General features: G+C 35.8%; 1 protein-coding gene across 3 annotated transcripts in view; it reads left to right on the top strand.

Annotated features, from left to right (window-relative positions):
• Positions 1-21,970, top strand: part of LOC129748422 (uncharacterized) — a 118,152-nt gene that overhangs the window by 48,983 nt on the left and 47,199 nt on the right. For all 3 annotated transcript variants that reach the window (XM_055743052.1, XM_055743045.1, XM_055743060.1), the window contains exon 2: positions 11,026-11,287. In XM_055743052.1, the coding sequence (XP_055599027.1) occupies positions 11,144-11,287 (144 nt within the window). In that variant the 5' untranslated portion in view covers positions 11,026-11,143. The remainder of the gene's footprint in view (positions 1-11,025; positions 11,288-21,970) is intronic.

Raw genomic sequence — 21,970 nt, 5'->3', positions numbered from 1 at the left:
TTCGCTCGCGATAGCTTCTATCTACACACTTTTCTCATAGCACCCTCAGGCAGCGTTGGATAGCCTTTGCTGTACGAACCGAGGAAATACTGTGCGACATTTCATTTTCAAAGCGAGCCTTCCGTTTTCTTGTTTACGGATGAGGAGAAGGCTCTGCCCAAAACACAAATTGATGGACGACTCACAACAGAATTTTCCGTCTGATGCATAGATGCTAAGCGATCTTAGCGATCTTAGAAGGGGAAATTTTTCGTTTGTCGCATTCGCTCGCGATCGACTTTATGTATTATTCAGCAGTGAAACATTCGGGAGTGAACTGCTCAAAATGTATCGCTTATATACCAATCGTAGACGCCGGGTAAGGCGGGAATGTTTGGGAGGTAAAAAATGTATACTTCCCCTGCTTAAAGCTACATGCAATTCTAACCAAAGATTGCCGCGACAATCAGGAAAACCAAAACAGCTCGGATAGTCTGCTCGTGAATAGTTCACCAACGATGCGCTCAGCAATGATCAGCGACAACTAGAATTTTGAATGTTGCAGATCACCATTTAGTGTCTTCGTTGTTGATACAATATTGTTGCATTCGCTTGACTGCCTTAGGTCGAATTCACAGTGAGCGCGGTGCGAAGTGCGAAGCGAATTTCCAATTCGCGCGAAAAACCGCTTCTCATTTAAACACGTTGAAAAAAACATCGACCGGCCACAGTGCAAGCGAATTTTCGTGCGAAGACCCGGCTGGATCGCGCGAATTCATCCTGCTCATCCGGCCATACACTGAAAATATTCTCTCGGATATTTTTTATCGTAAAATGATTTATCAATAAAATCTTTTTCAAAAGTTTATTTATTTAATTATCATTGCCGTTTCTATGTTGGTAATGAAAAATGCACGGTTTTTTAGCGCGGATTTTCGAAACAAACGCGGTTTCAGTCTTTTTCAATTGAAACAAATTATAACTGGCAATAAACGACCGGTGGCATGAAAGCCCCATAATATGTGTATAGAGTGAAGGGGTTGAACGGATAGAAGTTGGAATTCGTTATCCGACGCCATCTTGAAATCCAATATGGCCCCTTCCACTCAACTTTAAAATGCTGGAAGTGACTGATAAGCACATGAAACTCCCACAATATGGGTATTGGATGAAAGGGCTCAATAAGTAGAAGTCAAATTTGGCTGTCCGACGCCATTTTGAAATACAAGATGGCGGTTTCCGCATAAGTCAAAATGCAATAAATAACTGAAAATCGTAAGGTCCATCCACAATATAAGAAATGAGTAAAAGGGATAAAAAAGTAGATGAAAAATTATTGACAAAAATTTTGACAACTGCAAAAATGCACTGAAATAAATAAACAAAAACATAACAAGTGTTATAAAACTAAAGTAATATTGACAAAAATAGAACAAAACTGTGGGAAAATATGAATAACTATTACTAAAATTCAAAAATATGACAAAAAAATAGTGACAAATGACAAAACTTTGAATAAAACACGCCATATGTGGTTAAATAATTGAGCCAAAAATATGACAAATATTACAAAATTAGACTAAAATATGAGAAAAAAATCACAGAAATGGCAAAACAATGACAAATGAGAAAAAAAAATTATGATAAAATTATAATCAAAATTTGACAATAAAATGACTTGACAGAACTAATATAAGGACCAATATTTGACAATAAATTTACAAAATTGACAAAATAATAACAACAAATTTACAATAAAATCACAAAAATCTGACAAAAAATAAGGCAAAATGACTAGAATATGACAAGGTTCTGAAAAAAATATGACAAAAATTTGTCAAAAATAATGACAATAATATAACAAAATTATGAAAAATGAGATAAAAATATAACAAAATACTTTCAAATATGTGTAAGAAAAATGACAAAATGAAGACAAATACGAAATAAAAATCACAAAATTTGAAAAAATAAGACAAATTCGAACATATAATAATAATAATAAAAAATCTGACAGAACTATGACAAAAATATGACAAATAAAAACATGACAAAATTATGACAAAAATTAAAATAAAATGACAAAAATCTTACAGTACTATGACAACCTTTGTCAATTGTCATAGTTTTGTTTTGTTTTATCATAGTTTTGTAAAATTTTTTCATATTTTTGTTGCATATATTTTTATCACATTTGTAAGATTTTGGTCATAGTATTGCCAGATTTATGTTATTTTATTTCAAAATTTTGTCATACAGACCCCGCTTGATTTTAGCAACATTCGATTTTGGCCACATCCGAGCAAAAACCGTTCGTTTTTGGCAACATCCAATTAAGACGTTTTTTGTGTTTTTTTTTATTTTTTATTTTCATTTCAAATCAATAAAAAGTACTGTAAAACGTAATATTAGCATGAAATTTTTTCATTCGGCTTAATTATGATAGTTTTAAACAGTAAAAACATGAATTTTTCCATGTTTTACTGCTTATAACTAATATAATTGAGTCAAATTGAAAAATTGTATGCTAATATAAGGTTTTACATCAATTTTGACTAATTTGAATTAAAAATCAAAAATAAAAAAGTGACAAAAAAAACCGTTCGATTTTGGCAACATTCGATTTTGGCAACATAAAATTTTCGGGCGTGTTGCCAAAAACGAACGGGGTCTGTATTTGTATTTTTTTATTTATAGTTATTATATTTGTCATATTTTTATTTCATTTTTCAAATTTTCCATAATGTTGTCAAATATTTGTCTAAGTTTTTATTTCGAGTTTTGGCATTATTACTAATTTGTTGTTATTATTTAGTCAATTTTTATAAATTTTTGTCAGATTTTTTTTAATTTGGTCATGGCTTTGCCATTTCAATATCAAATTTATCATAGATTTGGTATATTTTTCTCATATTTTTGTAATATTTTTATCGCCTTTGCCATATTTTTATTAAAGTTTTTGTCAGCGTTTCGTAATATTTGTTATTATAATATTCTATTTTTTTTTCTAAATTTTGTTATATTTATGTCATAGTTTTAGTAGTTTTTTTTTTTTGCGTTTTTCAGTCATTAAAATTATTTTAAAAATGAGCGGAAGCCGCCGTATTGGATTTTAAGATGGCGTTTCATAGCGTAAGACTGCAAAATTCGACTGTTACTAATTGATTGAGTTTTTCGGAATTAACGCGGATTAGTTTTTTTTTGCGCGGTACGTATCCCTCGTTCACAGTTTTGTTAATTTGCAAAGACTTTTTCACGTGTGATTAATTTTTGCAACACCGAAGGTTTTTTTCAGTGTTGAACCGCTTCGCAATTCGCGTGCACTGTGGCCGGCCTTCAAAAATGAACTTGCGAAATTCATCCGGTGAATGAATATTTCGCTTCGCAGTTCGCTTCGCGCTCACTGTGTTCGTACCCTTAGGGCAGAAACACAGTGCACGCGAGCGAGCGAGCGAGCGATTCGCGCGAAGAATCGCACCTCATTTGAACACGTTGAAAACTGTGAGACCGTTCACAGTGCAAGCGACGCGATTCGTACTATCGCGCGAAATACCATTCGGAAAATTATCCGTCGCAGCAGTCGCGTGAATACTTTGTTTTGGTTCACCCAAACTTCATATGAACCTGCACTGAGATTATTTCTCGACAGTTTTATTTGAAAATGTATCGCGTTATTTTTAAATAATAAAAAAAACGATTTTCCTCGAATAACTTTTTAAATAAATTCGAAGCAGAGGTCAATTTCAATTATGACAAAGTTTTTCCAGCATATACCTGTCGTTTGTCCAGTATATGGACGAAATGGTGACCAGGAAATTCTGAAGAGAAATTCGTATTATTTTGCGGCACGGTGAATTTGTGCTCTTTGTGCTGTAAAAAACACATTACTTCGGGGGAAAATTTAAACATTGTGAATTTATTTTTTTTCGCCAAGCTGCATAAGATGCATATTCCATATACCGGCGCGCGTTTTTTTTCTCTAATTATTGGAAACCTTTGGAGATTCCGGTGACAAATTGCGTGGTCACCAGGTCTCGCACGATCCAAAATTTTTTCATTCCATTTTTAATCGCTTGACTAATTTAAGAACGTGAAGTTTTGATGCCAAAATAAATAAGATGGTTTATAAAAAATAATTTTCTTCGACAAACAAATACTCCTTTTCTTTATGAACAAAAGGGCTTGTGATATAGCTCAGTTGGCAAGTCTGTTGTCTCCTGAGCCGATGTCCGCGAGTTCGAGCCCAAGAGTAAACATCGAACACAGTTGTACCGGATAGTTTTTCAATAACGATCCGCCAACTGTAACGTTGATAAAGTCGCGAATGCCATAAACATGGTAAAACGACTATAATCGAAACAAAAAAAAAAAAAAAATTTATGAACAAATAAAATAACTTCTCCCAGAGAAATTGATATATGGATATTATTTTAAATATTTAAAACAAGAGTAGATTAGCTAAACAATATGTAAAGTATAAGCTGCAAAAATGGTTATTTATCATTTCTATTCATCTTAAATACTATAATCATGATTATACAGTTCAAAATATGTTGACTGGAAAAGAAACGCAGCTACCAGATCAAAATCAATTGCTTGGACTCACAATGAAAACTCTTAGAAAAATTTATAGCATCCTAACATCTGTATCCAAAGAAAACACTCAACTGCTGAGCACAGAACATTTATATCCAGAAAAAGGTAAATTTTACTTGTTCAATCTGTAACATGAGCAAGGATTAAATAATGAATATGACTCTAGAACAAATTTATCTTACATTAAAGTGCTTTTGAAATAAAATCTTTGGTGCTTATTCTGCGAGTCACGTGACGTGGATTTGTCGGGTCAACATGATTTGACGTCAGTGAAAGTCGCCGGCGCTGATAGCGATGAAAACTCCGGTTTGTGGATTCGGCAATAAAAATAATTGAATGGTTTTAAGACGCTGTTAAAAATTTTAATTGAATGTCACATACGAATTATTTCATAATGATTTAAACAAAAATAACCTATTAAAAATTATTTTTTCAATTCCCTATAAATTGATTTACATAAATATTATTTTCTTTCCTATTCATAAAGTTTTTTCTCAGTGTAAATCGCATCCCGTTCGTCGCGTGCACTGTGAACGATCCTGAAAAATGTTCGCGCGAAATTCATTTCAGGTTCATTCAAAAATCGCTCGCTCGCTCGCTCGCGTGCACTGTGTTTCTGCCCTTAAGCGGGCCACAGACTACACAACATTTGTACAAATGCGATGAAATTCGATGAAATTTTGTCGCTGTGAGCACGATTTACATAGTGTATGGCACTGCTTGGATGAGCGCCCAAACGATTGGAGTAAAATCGGTCGGGATCGAAATATTTTGTACAAAACATTCTCCCAGCCGGGGTGGAGAATGTTTTTTTTTTGTTGCTGTTGCTGCTTTCGCCAGCAATCATTTGTGATCGCGTGAAATATGTTTGTATAGTGTGTGGGCGAGCATAGATCAAACAATCGACGCGGAATCATCGAATTTGTACAGGCCAATTTGTGTAGTCTATGGCCCGCTAAAATATTTCGATCCCGACCGATTTTACTCCAACCGTTTGGGCGCTCATTCAAGCAGTGCCATACACTATGCAAATCGTGCTCACAGCGACAAAATTTCATCGAATTTCATCGCATTTGTACAAATGTTGTGTAGTCTGTGGCCCGCTTTATACAGGAAGATAGATGCAACATACGCATTCCCCTTTGGCTGAAAAGTGGCAAACTTGATTGCAGCAGGAAGGAAAAATAAAATGTTTGTTCCTGTGATGAGTTGGCTCGCATGGTGTTTAGAGGAAATGAGCGAATATCGGATCCTTGCCTGGCACCTCTGTTCTGCAACCACCGATTACCAAAAATCGCACTGCATTGGTCGCATTTGCCGTCTGCCGTTTGGCAGGTGTTTTTTACCTCCTTTGTATTTGATGGGAAAGGGGTGAAAATAGGTAGGAATGGGATACTTGAAGCTGTTTTCTATTACCGGCCGGTTTTTTGCCGTCGGTTGAACACAAAAAAGGTTTTTTTATCTAATGCCGGTTTACATACACACACAGCGCTCTCTATATTATTAGACAATATGCTTGCTGACTGGTTATTTACATCCTGCTTTGCCTTGTGATAGGATATGAAATTCATTTGATTTCATTCAGACATACATACATATGCTAAGCGGTTGCGCCGGGACGGTCCAGTACAGAGTCCTATACCGATAATTCAACCTCCAAGAAAGTTCATTATTGAGGTGGAGTCTGATTTGTGGGTGTACCTACCCAAGGGTCCGGTGCCGATTATTCGACGCCTAGGGCAGCCTGCCCTTGACTTTGTTTGAGGTCGACGAGTTTGCTCTGCATGTCTTGTTGTATTTTAACGAGCAATACATTATCGCCAGTCAGTTTAAGGTTGTTCAGTTGTTCCAGTGACGAAAGATTTTACGGCAATCCTCGGTTTGGTCTACAGTCATCCGATCCAGTCAAGCCCATTACGATGAGAAAGAGTAGCGATGATAAGACAAATCCTGTGAGTGAGTAAGTGTTAGTGAGACAGCAGTAACCGGGATTGGATCGGACATGACACCGTTGTGCAAGACCTTCCACGAAAATGCCTTGAACTGTGCTTCGAAGAAATGGACTAGTTTCTCTGGGACTCTTCGTCGTCTAAGAGCAGCCCAAATGTTTTCGTGGTTCAGTCGGTCGAATGCTTTTTCGAAATCAACGAACACCAGCAAAGGAGAGTCCTGGAATTCGTTGATTTGTTTCAGTACCATTCGTAGCGTTGTGATGTGGTCCAGACATAATCGTCCGGATCCAAATTTAGCTTGTTGCCATCGGAATGTAGCGTCAATTTTCTCCTGGATGGTGTTTAAGATCTATGTGGTTTATCTATAGGTGGAGACAACCAAAAACTTTAGTATTAGTTCGTTGTATCCATACAGTTGTTTATGAACGATTGTGACGTAACGCGATGCCATCACGGAGTCAAGTATTAGGCGTCCAAATGTAGCCATAGAAACTTATTAGCAGGGATGTTTGGGACGCAAATAAAATTGTTTATTATTTAGAACTTTTAGCGTCGTCGTACTTGGCGTCAGGAAGGAAAAGCGTAAATAAAAGTGTATAAAAATTGTGATTTTTATACAACATGATACGTTGCATGTCGTCGATGAATGGCGACTTCAACGTCGAGACGCTCATGAACGTTTGTGACGTAGCAATCAAAACATTGAAAAAACTGATTCTCACACTCGTGCAAGGGTAGTCTTGTCCCCACCTATAGATAAACCACATAGGTTTAAGATAACTTCGCAGAGTACTTTGAGGGTTGTACAGATCAAGTCGTCAAGAAATTTTGAAGTATCCCGAATGTCAGCGAAAAGGCGGTGCAACATTTGTGCTGAAAAGACAGGGTCGGCTTTCAACATTAAGTTGGCGCTTCGAGTTGCGGGTTCTTTTGGCCATCGCTATTCGTGACTCGGAGGAGTTGTTCGAAATGCTCAGCTTTGCAAAATCGGTTCGATCTGTCAACAGCTGAGCTGCTTGGTCTTTCTGCAGCATTAGTCCTTGCGTCTTGCGCCGGATGTCTTCAATGGTGGCGGCTCTTTTTCCCTCTTCGGTGATTGTCCAGAGTTGTCCAGATTGTCCAAAGTTTGTCTCGTCTACAAGCACGTTTAACTGCCCTTTCCAGCTCCGTCTATCTTAAGCGGACGGCTGCTTTTGGCTGAGCAACATTATCTTAAGGATGCGGGAGAGCCATCTGGACACCATATTCGAACGATGTTGAAGTTAAAGTGCACTACTGAGCAGTTACCTTCAACATGTCGTTAGAGATGGCGGGTTCGACTATATATATACATCCTATGGAACATTCCATATCACAATGGCAGGTTTTCCTATGTATTTGCATGCAATTAGTTGTACTTTCATTGGAGACGAACTATCCTTTCCCTGATGAACCATACTGGTTACTCTACCTGTATCTTTGCTACCTTGAAATAGTCCACCCATAGGCAGTTCAGAGCTTATAAAAAAATCGGATCAAATTGTGATGCCACGCTAAATAGGATGGAAAATTGCATCATAAATCATACATACATATTTCTAAGAATTTTTTATTCTAAATTTGACAATTTCAAAAATTGATGAGTTAAAATGAAATTTCACTTATCTTAAGCTTAATGTATCAGCTTTCACTTGAAACGGAATCATTTGTCTGATAGGTGTATTAAACACGTGATTTACTTTTTGTGGCTTTCATTGATTCCTTTTGTCGGAGCATTTGAGCTTAATGAAGAAATATGCTCTTTAACCCTTTAATACAAAGTGTTGTTTTAAAACAACACTAGTCAAAATCAAAATATCCCGAAAACGCGTGGATATTTCTGAGTAATGTATTCACAAAAAATATTCTAGAGATTAAAAGAAATTAGCCCATGGTATTTTTTTACAATATTTTATCTTTTGTGTAAGATATTGAACAAAGTATGCAAAAAAATTGCGGAAATCATATTTATTTATTTTTTTGAAAAAAAGTAGTTTTTCGAAAATCGCTGTTATCTCTTCAGATATGCAAATTTTAACATTTTTTTTAATCTCAATCAATCACAAACACCTTCCTGCACCCAATCAACAAGGTTTTGGAGAAATTAGCAAAACCGTATTGAAATTAACTAAGAATTTCAAAAATTATTTTTCAACTTTTGGGGGCCATAACTTTTATAATACTCAAAATAACGACTTCAAACCTGTTAAGTTTTGTTATTCGAATTAAAATGTTATTATTTCACTGAATCAATAACTGCAATTCTCATTTTAAAAAAGTCATGCACTAAAGGGTTAAAGTTAGTTCTAGATCCTTTAGTTAGTTTAGTTCCTCGTTTGTGGTAGACAATGCAGGATACTGCTAATGCCAAAGTTTAACTGAATCTTTTACAGAGGGCCTGTGTTCTAATTATTTGTGGAAAATGGAGTCAAACAAACGAGTGACCTAACCGCAAAACACACTTAAAAATATTGGTATTCAGGTATTTTAAATTATTCAACTTTGTTGGAAAACTTCTACACTTGAAGATCATTCCTATGTCGTTTTCAAAAATTTCAAACATGAACAAATTTTCATCCAATTTTTTTAACTAACATAACGCGGTTTTTATATAGCAATGGTCGAGTCTTACTTTTATTTATTCTTGTCACGGTGGCCAGAAAGTGTCCATTTTCAAATTTCCGGTTTTTTCCGGTTTTCATTAAGGTTATTAAAGATTTTCTCAGTTTAAAAATACACAAATTATAATGTTCATCAGGAGTTTTTTTACCAAAAAGAAAACTTTTTTTTTATTGAACGTAAAAGTGCGAGAATACCTGAAATTTATTCAGATTACGGTGATTATTTGTTTATACCTGTATTTCTAAAGAAAATTAAGTATTAGCAGATTGTAATGCAAAGAACACATTACACCGAGTAAAAATGGGGATCATGATACTTTCAAAATTATAGATTGAATTTCTGAATGAAAACCAGTTTTGTTTTTTCCTGCCCCCGGACTTTTGAGCGCTGGCTTCTGAAATTTGAATTATAATCATGCATGAACAAAGAGTTTAGGGAATTGATTTTGATTTTTTTTAGAATTCGATTTTAGACTTTTGTTTCTGATACTTGCCTTACCTCAATCTACGGATTTCGTTGAATCTTATTCTTATTAGACATTTTATATCGATTCTCGTCTATAATGCTGATATTTTAAAGCGCATCTAGATCCTAAGTTCTGGCCTCTGGATTCGGCGTTTGAATTTTCAATATGAACTCGAAAATGTATATTTTTATCCGAACTTAAAGTTCGAAATCATAATCCAAATCTTAAATTATTTTCTTTGAAAGAATTTTTGCTTTTGAAATTGAATTTTTTGTTTCTAACTTTAAATGCAGCTGATTTTGATCTGTAATTTTTTACTCTTTTTGTCTGATGAAGAATGCAATTACCAGTAAGAGCGCAAAGCGTATAACACCTACAGAATCTCACAAAAACTTCAAATTTTGTTCAACCTCTTGTGCATTCTTCATTAATGAACGGAATAACCCGGAAGCCACCCAATTTCAATTTTTTGTTTCCTGCATTTTTTACTGCACGGCCTTATGAATTTCCAGTTTCTCAAAAGTCAATTATTGAGTTCAATAGTAAAAAACTGTTTTCGAAACCGAATTAGCTACGTTCCTCAAGGTATTGTTAATTTGATTATCATACCAATTTTCTCGTTAGTTTTTGATAAATTTCAGTGTTAGAAGTACATACATATTACACAAACGTAACACATCACGTTATTCCCGAGTTTCCACGCTTTTTTCCCATGGAATTTAAATCCCGATATTTCAATGTCACTACTGCTTCAGAAATATACATTCAATGGAACGTATTTAGATAAAAAAAATAGAAAAATTTGCACCAATTTCCGAATTGCTACCAAGGTCTGCCACTCAACACCTTTTGCAAAAAATCGTACGTTGAACCTAAAACTATGACGAATCAACAACAACAACAGCAAAACATATAGAGGAGCCAATGCCACCCCGTTTTATAATTTTCGCAGAAATTCCAAAACCACCCTATTAGCATCATCTGACGGTATCGATGGTGGAAGGCCAACGAATTCCTCGGAATATCTGCACATCCAACAGTCATCGCGTATTACACCATTTCTCCAAAACAGCGAAGAATTACGTCGACAGCGCAACGACCTTCACCCAATAAAACGTGATCAAAACCAGATCTGCGCCTACGATTCAACACACTCACTCAGTTAGCGCTTTTGGATTGCCGCGGATTCAACTGAACGGGCAAAGCAGATGAGTTCATAGGAATATTTTTAGGTGGTTAAAAATTATATAACAAACTCAACAACAACAACCAGTGCAACCCAGTAGATCAATATAGAAGATTTCTCCAGAAGGACGGACAATTTGCTTGGGGGTTTTCAACAAATCAATTTGGAATCAAAAATTTACAATTTTCCCATTTATCTATTTGCAGATTGTTAACTCCCGACTGTCCCCGTAACCTATTTATATACTCATCGTGTCATCCCTAAGTTATTCTAGTTCAATAGTTATTTAAACTTACATACACACTAAGCACACACTTACTCACAATGAAGCAACTACTAGTGATATGCAGCTTGCTGGGGGCGATGGCGCTCGCAATTCCGGTTCCGGAACCAAATCCGGATCCCGCACCTGCACAGGAACCAAAGACCGATATCGAACTGATGAAGATCCCGCTGGAGGGCGATAAGGTGAGTTGAAATTGAAATTTTGAAAATTAAATAATGCTCTAAGATCGGAAATGATTCGAAGCAACGACTCAATAAACTTTAGCTCTTCGATAACTTCACTTGCCTGGTTGGAATTGATCTTATGGCTGAATCATCGGCGTAACGATAAACTGAGAAAATGTTCAGTTTCAAAGTTCTGTCATGTGAACCGGTTTTCCCTTTACTCGACAGCTTTGAATCTATTCTTGCGTTGTTATCCAACCTTCAGTTCGATATAAACTCGATTTGATAGGTTGGAAAATATCTAATCCAACATCGATTTATGATTACTCTAAAAGCTCAAATTAACAACAACGATGTCGACTTGAATGTTTAACAACAACTTAATTTTGAACATTCAAAAAAAATTCTTTTGCGAAGATTCTCCATACCTTAACCTATTGAGAATTCAAATCTAATGAGTATTCATGTTGAAAATAAAACTAGTTTTGTATAATCAATGTGTTTGCATTTTTCCACAAAAATCCTCATAAAAACACATAAATCAAGACATTGATTTCTGACATGGTCACACAATAAGTACTTGAAGCCTATCACGCTTAACCTCATCACGATTTTGACCAAACAGAAGCATGCTTCTGGTGTTTGTTGACATTGATGACAAAATATTTCTCACGATTCATCGGAGTTTTGTTTGCCTTGACTAGCAAAGCATCGCCCGGTTCGCAAAGCTAATCTACGGAAGGAAACTTAGCAAAGGTTAATCAATTGTCATTGTTTGTTGTTTCCTATCCATTTAGTTAAAATTTAATTGGATTGAAAAATAGGAAACATTGATTATTGAAGAGAATTAAGAATGAAAGCTGGAATTTAAAATCTATTTCTAAACACTTTGGGACAATTTATGTTGAACGTTTTTCTACAGAAAGGGTGATACGGTCAAAATTTGATCAATATCAACATGAAGTTTTTTTTTCAATTTTGCATTTAAAAAACCTGAACACCCCTCATTTTGAAGGTGTGTGTGTGTGTAGAATGTTGCTCCTATTTTGATTTTGGAATTCACTCTTCAGTTGTCAAAATGCCGTCCAAGGAATAAGAGCAGCGTATTAAAATTTTGCTCGCGCATCGCGAAGATCCGAGCTACTCTCACGCAAAGCTGGCAAAATCGCTAAAAGTTGCCAAACCAACCATTACAAATGTAATAAAAGTGTTTGGGGAACGTTTGTCGACAGCCAGGAAGTCTGGATCGGGGGGAAATCGAAAACCGGAAGCCGCTGAGACGACAAAGAGAGTTGCCGGTAGTTTCAAGCGAAACCCAACCTCTCTCTCCGAGATGCCGCAAATAAGCTGGGTGTATCGTCTACAACCGTGCATCGAGCCAAAAAACGAGCCAGACTGTCGACTTACAAGAAGGTAGTGACTCCAAATCGCGATGATAAACAAAATACGACGGCCAAAGCGCGATCCCGGAGTTACACGACGATGCTGACGAAGTCTGACTGCGTGGTAATGGACGACGAAACCTACGTCAAAGCCGACTAAGGCTATGATCATTTAGTATCCGGGCACTTTATTTCGGTGATAGCTACGTTATTAGAGCTCGGATATACAAAACTTTAGCAGCGTTGTGTTGGTTATGAAAAGGACTATCTTGCCTATTTTTACCAGATTTTTAAGTTAACGTGTGTTTGAGATATTTACGATGCAAGAAGACATGGTAAAAATAATTTTGCACAAATTTGCGCCTTTTGTGCATTTTGCGCCTCGAAAACTCTTCATTTCCGACTTGAAAACTCATAAACTGTTGATTTTTCTGATTCTTTTTTGGACCGAATGGTTAAGAAGTATAAGGAGCCACTCTAGAATCCACACGAAGTTCAAATCAAGCATCGGAATGGAACCCTTGATCTTAAATATGGTAAAAAGTCTATGGTTATTGGGGATAACTGAATGCAGACGCCTTAAATAATGCAATTAATCCATTTCCGTCAGTCAAAAAGTGTTTTCCGACTAGTAGATACCTAGTAAATATCTAATAGTGAACAGTTCCTTAGATTGGAACATGTGCAACCGGTTTTTACGCAATGTGACAGATGTGTTCTGATGGACGAAGAAATTTATGTTAAAACCAGATTTAAGAGATCAAATTTTTCGGAATGCCTACTAATGAAAAGGTTCCAACCAGATTCCATTTGCTTTTTCCAGGTGAGTTTGTGAAAAATATCATAATTTTGCAAAGGTTTTACTACTGTGGTAAATATACTAGATCAATACATGACTGACACAAGTGTGCAAAGATAAAAAAGAGATTTTATGAAAAAGTAAGATTATTTCTTGAAATCATTGATAAATATTTTTTTTTATATTTTTATATTAAATGTCATATTAACACCTTCATTTCCTCCATAGAAAGTTTTTCGATCAAATGAATACTTTTTAAAATATAATCGTTTGTTACTGCCCGGATACTAAATGATCATAGCCTTACAAGCAGCTTCCGGGAAAGGAGTTTTATACGGCAAAAGGAAGGGAAAGGTAGCAGATATGTTCAAGCAAATGAAACTGTCAAAGTTCGCGAAGAAATATCTAGTTTGGCAAGCCATCTGTACCTGTGGCTTGAAAAGCAGCATTTTCATAGTTTCCGGGACTGTCAACCAAAAAATTTACGTGAAAGAGTGTATGGATAAATGTCTGCTGCCTTTCCTGAAGAAACACGGTTGTTCCGTACTGTTTTGGCCGGATTTGGCATCTTGCCATTACGGTGGAGTGGTACGCCGCCAACAACGTGCAGGTTGTTCCCAAGGACAAGAACCCTCCCAACAGAGAAATACTGGGCTATTGTCAAGCGGAACCTAAAGAAGGCAAAAAAAAACTGCTAAGGACGAGCAGCAGTTCAAGGCAAACTGGCTTTCTACGGCGAAGAAGGTGGACAAAATCTGATGGCAGGGGTTAAGCGTTATGCCCGACAATTCGGATTTGGAAAAGCGGAAGCCTAACCGAATATTTTTCCTGAATTTCATACTAATTTAACTTGAAAAAGAAATTTAATTTGATTTTTAAATAAATGATTTATACGCGTTTTCCCTTGACCAAATTTCGACCGTATCACCTTTAATGTAGCATTTTCTATATACTTTTAAGAAAAAATAAGAAAAACATTATTTTTCACAGTTTCGAAGGAAATCTCGATTTATTCATAAATCATAGCTCATTAGGTGGCTTACACCTTCTTCTCAGATCGGCTTGTCCAGTGAAAGTGAGTGCAATTTTTTTTCGTCTGCTCTTCTCAAGCTGTGTGAAGAGAGATAAATCGCACTGCAATCAAGTGTGAGATGTCAACATAAGAGTGTGCGTGAGCATTCACATCTGCTGATGAAGAGAATTCCCTTCTCCGGAAAAATCTATTGCACACAGGGTTGCAAACATTTTTTTTTTTTCAAAAATCAGGGAACTGGTGAAATAACAATCAGGCAAAATACGATATAGTAACGGAAATTTCGCTAAAAGTGATGACCTTTTTTTTTGGTCACCGCTCCTCATTTTTCACTCTAACCTGTGTTGTTGTGAGCCTACTTAGTTGAATAATTCTACTGAATCAAAGCATCGAAACATTCGAAAGATTCCCTTTAAAAAAAAAAGAAATCAAGGGAATCTTTCGATTGCTTTGATTCAGCCATATTTCCACTTTCTAACTTCAGCAATGGTACCTAATCCAGTTTCTTACTACCCATTTTTCATTAATTCGCAAAAATCAGGCATATTTTCAAAAATCAGACAAATTCAATGGCTTATCAGGTTGTCAGGCCGAGCCTCGAAAAATCAGGCAATACCTGAAAAATCAGGCATATTGGCATCTCTGCTGACAACGCTGGTGAGATGTCAACATAAGAGTGAGCGTAAGCATTCACATCTGCTTCTTATTCTCCTTCTTCTTCTTACATTGAGCGTGAGCATTCACATCTGCTGATGAAGAGAAAAAAAATCTCCGGAAAAATCTATTGCACATTTGTGTTGAGGAGAAATCTGAGAGCAAGCTCAGTTTTTTCGTTGGAAAAGACGCTGCTCTCCGAACCAGAGGTGTAAGAAGTGTCCTTATTTGTCTTTATTTTCGAGAAGCCGCCCTAGTTTTTGAAAAAAATTCGAATTGTTCTGATTCTTGAAAAAATCCAAATTTGTTTGCTAGCTCGATACGACTTGATTCCATCCCGGTGTCGAGTTCTCTTCACGGTATTATAGGCAGCACCGAATTTTCTGGTCAAATCACGGTCCGACAGATTGGAATTCCTTTTAATCGTCTTCAAAATGATACCAAGCAGTTTCCGATTGACAGCTTAACTCCGACGATTGGCTTGAGGCTTCCGAATCGTCGTCAATGTTTCCTTATACCGTTTGATAACGGTATAAGTGGTGTTTCTGGGCAATTTCAGCTGTTTAGCTAGCATAGATGCTGCCTACAACGGATTTTCCAAATAACTGTGCACAATTTTTTCCCTTCTATCGGCATCCATGACAAATTGATATATTGTAAACATTTTCGAACAATCCTTAGTATTTCACATTGGATGTTCGTCATTTCAAATAACTTTAACGAACTTTTACCAAAGAAGTAATAAAAATTTACTTTTCTGTATTTCGCATATGTACATATGTCTTATATTACAACAGTAAACCCTTGATCAGAGAGATAGCTCAATAAGTGATAGTAATACAGCCAGGTTCATGGTTTTCATAGCTTAAATCTCTGTAGCTCTTCCTTTCAATAAGTAACTAATTCGCAACAAATTCCAATGCATATTTAGCAAATCTCTGTGCCAAAAATGCACTGAAAAATGTTTTGTAAGATGATATGATATGAAAAAGCACTACTCAAATGATGCATGACCACTACATTCAAACAAACGAAGAAAAACATTTTATGGGATTTTCATCGTATTGGATAATTCATCCTAAAATTAAAAAAAATGATAGTGAGAATCGAACTCACATCAACATCTCATCTCGGCTTGCCAATCTTGCCCACTGCTCCATTCCAGTGCACACGAACATCTTCTACCATCGCTGATTTCCAAAAAAAAATGATCGTTCGCCGTTTGGTCGGTGTATTTTTTTCATCCTCCTTTGTCTTTAATGGAAAGGGATGAGAATGGGTGAGGATGAGATACTTGAAACTGTTTTCTATTACCGGCCGGTTTACATACACACGCAAAGCTCATCTTGGTGGGTGTTTTTATGCAGTTGGAAACAAAGAATGTTTTAGGGGAACATGCCCTATTATGTGCCACCTAAGCGAATCGCTGACATTCTATGTATTCCACGTACAAATTGTGTTAAAAATGGGTGTAATCGTTGAAGAAAAGTGTTTTCTACAAATGCCTATGATTTTACATTACTCAAATTGCTATAGTTTCTTCATAAATTTGATTTTCAAAAACCATATTCAAAGCCACAGAACAAAACTGTGTTGCGAATACGCGCCGCTGTGTATTCAATACGCGCCTTGCAGCCGAACACACCCGAGAGCAGCCGAAGATCGAAAACACACCAATACTTACAGACACTTTGACTGAAAATAAAATCAAAATGGACTAATAGAAATTTAACAAAAAATGAAAAATAGATTTTTTGGGCTGAAATAACGCTCTAAATATAGTTTTAGTCTTTTTGTTCATTTTCAATGAAAATTGGCCTTTTTGAAAAATAAATGCTATTTTCAGACTACTACGATTGGCGCGTTATAACGAGCGCATGGGCCGTGATAGAACATACCTTAGCGAGTTCAGTATGATTTTTTAGCATAAAATCATAATTTAGATTCTCCTTTATCGATGTGTCAGAAAGTATTGTCATATTCGTTTTTCTCTGCTTGGTATTTTAAAATTTAGATCGAAATGAAGAAAAACCTAAATTGTTAAATTAACACAATACAGGGGCATTTTAAGGAAAAATTCATACTTGCCATGACCAATCACAGCATTTAAAACAAATTGGTAATATTTTGCAGGCTTAAAATGTTTCAGATTCTTCAAAACAAGGGTAGCGCGTATTAGCCACATGGGGCGTTATATGAACTTTTCCCCTATATTTATGCCGGTTTACATACACGCAGTGCTCGGTACACCTTTCGACAATATCCTTGCTGGCTGATTGTTTCCATCCTGCTTTGACTTGTGATAAGATTTGGGATATGCTTTATTTGTTTTCTTAAAGACATATGCAAAGCGGTTGTGCCGAGAGGATAATGCCAGTCATTAGAAAGCTTTTTAATGCCGGTTTGGCATAGAATCTTATACCGATAACTCCAACTCCAAGGAAGTTCATTATTGGAGTAGAATCAAATTTGTGGATGTGTGTAAGATTATAAAACCACAAAATATCCAAGCCAACCCTGAAAATCGAAAATACCCAAACTTGAGAACTGCCACCCGCCAAACCTAAGTTCAAGATTGACAACTTAAGTTTGTGAAAAAATCACAGCTTACCAATAAGCCAAACTTGTCCTTCAAGCGAAGAACTGTTTTTTTGGGGGGTTTTTGTTGTAAGCGCATCTGATTCTGTTACCTCCATCGTGGCAGATTTAGGTTTGGGGGGTAAGTTCAAAGCGAAGAACTGTTTTCTTTGGGGGATAACTTTTAATCCCGCTTCATTCGCAGAAAGTCTCAGATATACGATAATGTAGCTGCCTTTCTCAACAACTCTTCGGTGGTCGAGCGGTTAGCATCCTGAGATGGTAATCGCAAAGCCATTGCAGGTATGGGTGTGATTCCTGAACCTGGCGATATTTTTTTTATTTTGATTTCCTTTTTATTGTGGTATCAGATTTTGGGGGATGAGTTCTCCTTCAAGAGCTTAACTTTGAGCTATGCCACCAATAGCCAAACCTGTAGGGAGGGAGTTTCATTCGGGTTGACGGGGAAAGTTCTCAAGTTTGGGTATTTTCGAGGTTCAGTGAAGAGAACGTAAAATATCAACACATTAAGAACCAACCATTTTGTTTTTTAAGCTTAACTCAGAACTGGAAAATATTTTAAACAATTTGAATGCATAAAAAGTTCAATAAACAATTAAAAAGCCTTGAAAATTTTTTAAAAAAGTTTGTTTCTAATTCTCATTCCGTTGACGTTTTTGTTCTCAACGGATTTATCGTCCATGCAGCAGAGGGTAAAGATACAACTATTATAATTGAAAGTTATGACTGTTCTTTAAAACAATCAATTCATAAGAGCAAACATTGGAATATCTGAAAGTTGTTTCCATCCAATATCTATGTATACATACTTTGCTTGAAAAAAAAAACGAATCTATAACCAGTTCAACAGAAAACTTGAGATTTGCGTGTTACTCGAACAAACAATCCATACGATTATATTTGAAATTGAAAAAAAAGTGACTGTTCTAATGGTGCATTCCTGCACGCAATGCATCACATACAACTGCTTCAAAACGCCTTCTTCTGGTGCATTTGACAGACCTACTAGCTTAAACGAAATCCTTGGAAAGGATAAGAAATTACTTAGTAGTGTTAGTCCGAGGCTTTTAAAAGCAACTTTTACATTTGAAAGTCAAACGAATAGACTTTTATAAGGTTTCAAGGTATAAGGCTTCAACCTTTATCATTCTGGACATTGAATCAGATCATCGAATCAATTTCTTTTTGTTTCATTGTTTTCGTAACAAATTTAATGCAAAAACAAAGCAAAATTTCAGTAGTAGACATCCCTAAAAATTGTATGTTTTTTCACACAATTTTTTTTTCCGGCAAGTGATATGGGAAAATTGCATCAATTTGCCTTTCTCATTACCATAAACCATCATAAACGCATATCATTTACAGGAGAAAAAAATACGTTCATCACTTCGCCTATCGGTCACACTAACGGGGCTAATGTAAACAATCAAATTGTCACAAATAAACTCCTCTATTGCATCACAATAATGGCTGAAACGTGGCTTCACGGCTGCTGCTAGTCAGAATCTATTCGCTAATTTGCGGATAGACTTGTCATGTTTGCCGCAAACAGGCAAAATCATAAAGCGTCACCAACTTGTGCGATAGACGCTCGTGCAGCAGGTAACTCAAAGTGGCGTCTAGCTATCTTCTAAATAGCCCTGCTTCTATGAACGGGATTCGTTCTTTCCGATCTTACTTTGAGGGGTGTATTGATCGTAATCAGCATCTCTGAATTACGGATAGTAATAGCTGCTATAGTCACCCGTAATTGAGCGGGGAGTACGCTCCTACTTCAACAATTTAACAATGACTTGATAGAGGAAGGGTAACAGCTATCTCCTTACCTACTGATAATTGAAACAACTTTTTTTTTATGAAATATCTGAAGCTATTTGAGACTGCCTTTAGGCTGGTACAAGCCTGTTTTTCCCTTTTTCTGATCGGCAAACTGTACTTTCCTATTTTTATCTCAAAAACAATTCCAGAAAAATCTAAGATGTTCAAAAACAAAAATGCTATAAAAAAATTAAATGACACTGAACCACCCACTGGACAATAACAACCATTTATCTAATAAGTAATTAACAATTTCAGTCACGTTTAATCAGTTTAACGGTTGAAAATCAGAGGTGTCAGGTATTTCCTGGTAATTTTCGTCTTCTACACAAAGCGGCTTTGACTGTTGAAAAAAACCCTAAGGCGGAAAAAGATGGTATGCTTTGATAAGTTCGAAACGAGACGCAAGGAAGTCTCATTCCAGTGATCCAAGAAGTCGAGATTTTTCAACAACGTTTTCACCAAGAGATTTCAACACAATGTCTATTAATTCTTTTTCAAACCAGAATTGTAAGGGGTAATGGGTACTACCAAAAATATCAGACATTACATGAAATAGAAAGCCATTGGGGAGAATGGAGCACCTTGTTACATACTTCTTATTTTCATCATGTTTTTAAATAACATTAACCAATTCCTAAGGGGAAAGTTCATATAACGCCCCATGTGGCTAATACGCACCACTTGTGTTTTGATTTTTTGAAGAATCTGTTTCATTTAAAGCCAGCAGAATATTACCAATTTTTTTAAATACTGCGATTGGCCAGGGCAAGTATGTTTTTTTTTCTTAAAATACCCCTGCGTTGTGACTAATTTCACAATTTAGGTTTTCCTCCATTTTGATAAAAATGATGAAACATTTTAATTAAGGTTTCACCAAGCAGAGAAAAATAAATAAGATGATATTTTATAACACATCGATAGGGGAGAATCTAAACAATCATTGAATGATTAAATTTATACTGAATTTGATAAGATATGCTTTTAACGGGTATGTTTTATCACGGCCCATGCGCTCGTTCTAACGCGCAAATCGAAATATGCTGAAAATGGCATTAATAAAACGGCTAATAAATCATTGAAATTGAACAAAAAGTTAAATAAAAGCATTTTTTAAGCGTTAATTCAGTTGAAAAATCTACTTTTATTTTTTTTTATTTGGGTTAGTCCATTTTGATTTTCTTTCCAGTTAAAGTTCCTGTAAGTATTAGTGTGTTTTCGATTATCGGCTGCCTTCGGGTGCCAGTCGTTTTCTCCATACAATGGGAAGGCATCAGCATCCTCTAGCGGATAAAATGGAAGCACTTATTCGAGAAATTCGTGTTATTTGTGATAGCGTCTATTCCGGACACGACTTAATCAGATATGCCAGTTATAATGAATAATATTTTCCCTTATTTTTGCACCATGAACATTTTTGAAACTAAATGAATGATTTAAAAACGATTTATAATTTTTTTACCTTGTTTTGAAAACATTCACCACAAAACGTGTATCAGGACAATTGATTTGATTAATTTCCATTAAGGTTTTATTGCAGCAAACATTTTTGTTGATATATTTCTCAACAACATTTGTTATACAGTTCATATACATTGTAGAACCATCGCATAAAACTCGAAAAAACAGCATTTAGGCAATATACATACATATTTTTACCTTCTAGCTTACGCGATAAGAATTATACAAGTTGGACGATATTCAACACCTTATTCGTACATCATGAAAGTATGCGAGAGAGCGCAAGTTTTGTTCTCAATGCATGTAATCCGTTGCCATCGACAATATTTGCTGCTTCTCTCATTGGACAATTTTTCCAAATGAACCATCTGATTTATAGCAAGCTGATTACACTGTTTATCGCAGAGAAAACAACAAGATTGTTTTCTCACTTGAATCCCGCTCGGAAGAACAAATTTTCAAACATGGCGGACTTTTTATCATATCCGATTTATACGGACTGTATGTAACCATTTCAACGACCGTTTACTTATTTGGCAGGCAATGCGGTTCGCATAAACATTGCTAACGATTTGAGCAATCATTTTTAATGCGATTTTATGTTTGCTGGGCTGGGGTTTGAAGGTTTAGCTTGCGAAAATATTTCATTTTAGAATCAAATGATTTTGATTTAAACCTTTTGGATAAAAAAAACTACTAAATTTTGTTAATAATTCTTGCAAACCAACAATAAAGAAAAACAATATATACCTATTTATTTTGTTGCAGTTTTATATCCAATACCAGTTCCGTAGGAAGAACCACCTCAGCCTCATGGAAGGAGTTTTGGCGACTGATTTTTCTATGATATTTTTACTCAAACGATGCATAAATAAAAACAACTTTAAAAAATCATTGAGTGATTTACTCTTACAGTTTTTTATATTAAATAGTAACTTTTGAAAATATACCCAATA

This window comes from Uranotaenia lowii, chromosome 1 (genome assembly GCF_029784155.1).
Source record: "Uranotaenia lowii strain MFRU-FL chromosome 1, ASM2978415v1, whole genome shotgun sequence".
NCBI classification, from domain to species: domain Eukaryota; kingdom Metazoa; phylum Arthropoda; class Insecta; order Diptera; family Culicidae; genus Uranotaenia; species Uranotaenia lowii.
This window is presented reverse-complemented; position numbering and strand designations above follow the sequence as displayed.